At 53.3% G+C, this 858-nt stretch overlaps 1 protein-coding gene across 1 annotated transcript in view; it reads right to left on the bottom strand.

Annotated features, from left to right (window-relative positions):
• The window catches only part of FNBP4 (formin binding protein 4), a 17,143-nt gene that overhangs the window by 16,023 nt on the left and 262 nt on the right, over positions 1-858 (bottom strand). Inside the window, exon 2 of the mRNA XM_014948783.1 lies at positions 84-224. Coding sequence (XP_014804269.1) covers positions 84-224 — 141 coding nt within the window. The remainder of the gene's footprint in view (positions 1-83; positions 225-858) is intronic.

The raw sequence follows: 858 nt of genomic DNA, 5'->3' as shown, positions 1-858 counted from the left end.
ATGAGGGCAGGAAAGCGTGAAACCCCCCTCTTCCTCCCAAAAGGGAACTGCCCCCCCTCTTCTTCCCCCCACCCCCCCGGCACTAACCGCCAGGAAGTTTGCCAGGGTGCTGTCGATGTCTGCCGAGCCGCTGCCATTGGCGTCCGCTGAACGGGATGATTTCTCCAGGGTTTCACCCTCCTCCTCGTCGCTGTCTGCGTAAGCACCGAGCAGACACAGACCTCCTGCCCCGGGGCGGGGGGAAAAAACCCTCAGTGAGGGGGGGGGAAACACACCGAGGGTCCTCCTACCCCCCTCCCTCAGGCTGGTGTCACTGTCACCCCACTGATCCTGCGTGGGGGGGAGCGGGCACCCCCCTCCCGTGAACGTTCAGGGGATAAACATCCCCCTCCCTCTTCAAAACATCTCCTGGGCCCCACAAAATCAGGGGGGAGCACCCCCCCAACTGCATCAGGAGTGGGAAACGTCCTCCCCAGGGAAAAAAACCCTCCAAACAGAACACTAGGAGGAAAATAACAATTCCCCACCCCTCAAAAAAAAGATTCCAGGGGAATATCGTATCCTGCCGGCAAATCCCAGAGGAGGGAGTCACCGCTCACCAAAATACCAATATTTTAATTACTAACACGATACAAAATTTATTTAAGAGCTGATAAAAGTAATGGGGGAGGGAGGGAATCACCTCTTTTCCCCCCATAAAAAAATACAACTGGTGGAAACATATCTCATCATCCAAATATTTAAGACAAGAAATTACCTCCCCATCAAAAATCAAAGATTCTAAATCACTTAAGGAAGGGGAGACTTCCACCCCCCAACCCCCCAAAACCAGTAAAAACAGTGGAAATAACCCTGTTC

Source organism: Calidris pugnax, unplaced genomic scaffold (assembly GCF_001431845.1).
Source record: "Calidris pugnax isolate Ruff unplaced genomic scaffold, ASM143184v1 scaffold107, whole genome shotgun sequence".
NCBI lineage: Eukaryota > Metazoa > Chordata > Aves > Charadriiformes > Scolopacidae > Calidris > Calidris pugnax.
The sequence above is the reverse complement of the archived record's forward strand: the minus strand, read 5'-3'. Positions and strand labels throughout refer to the sequence as shown.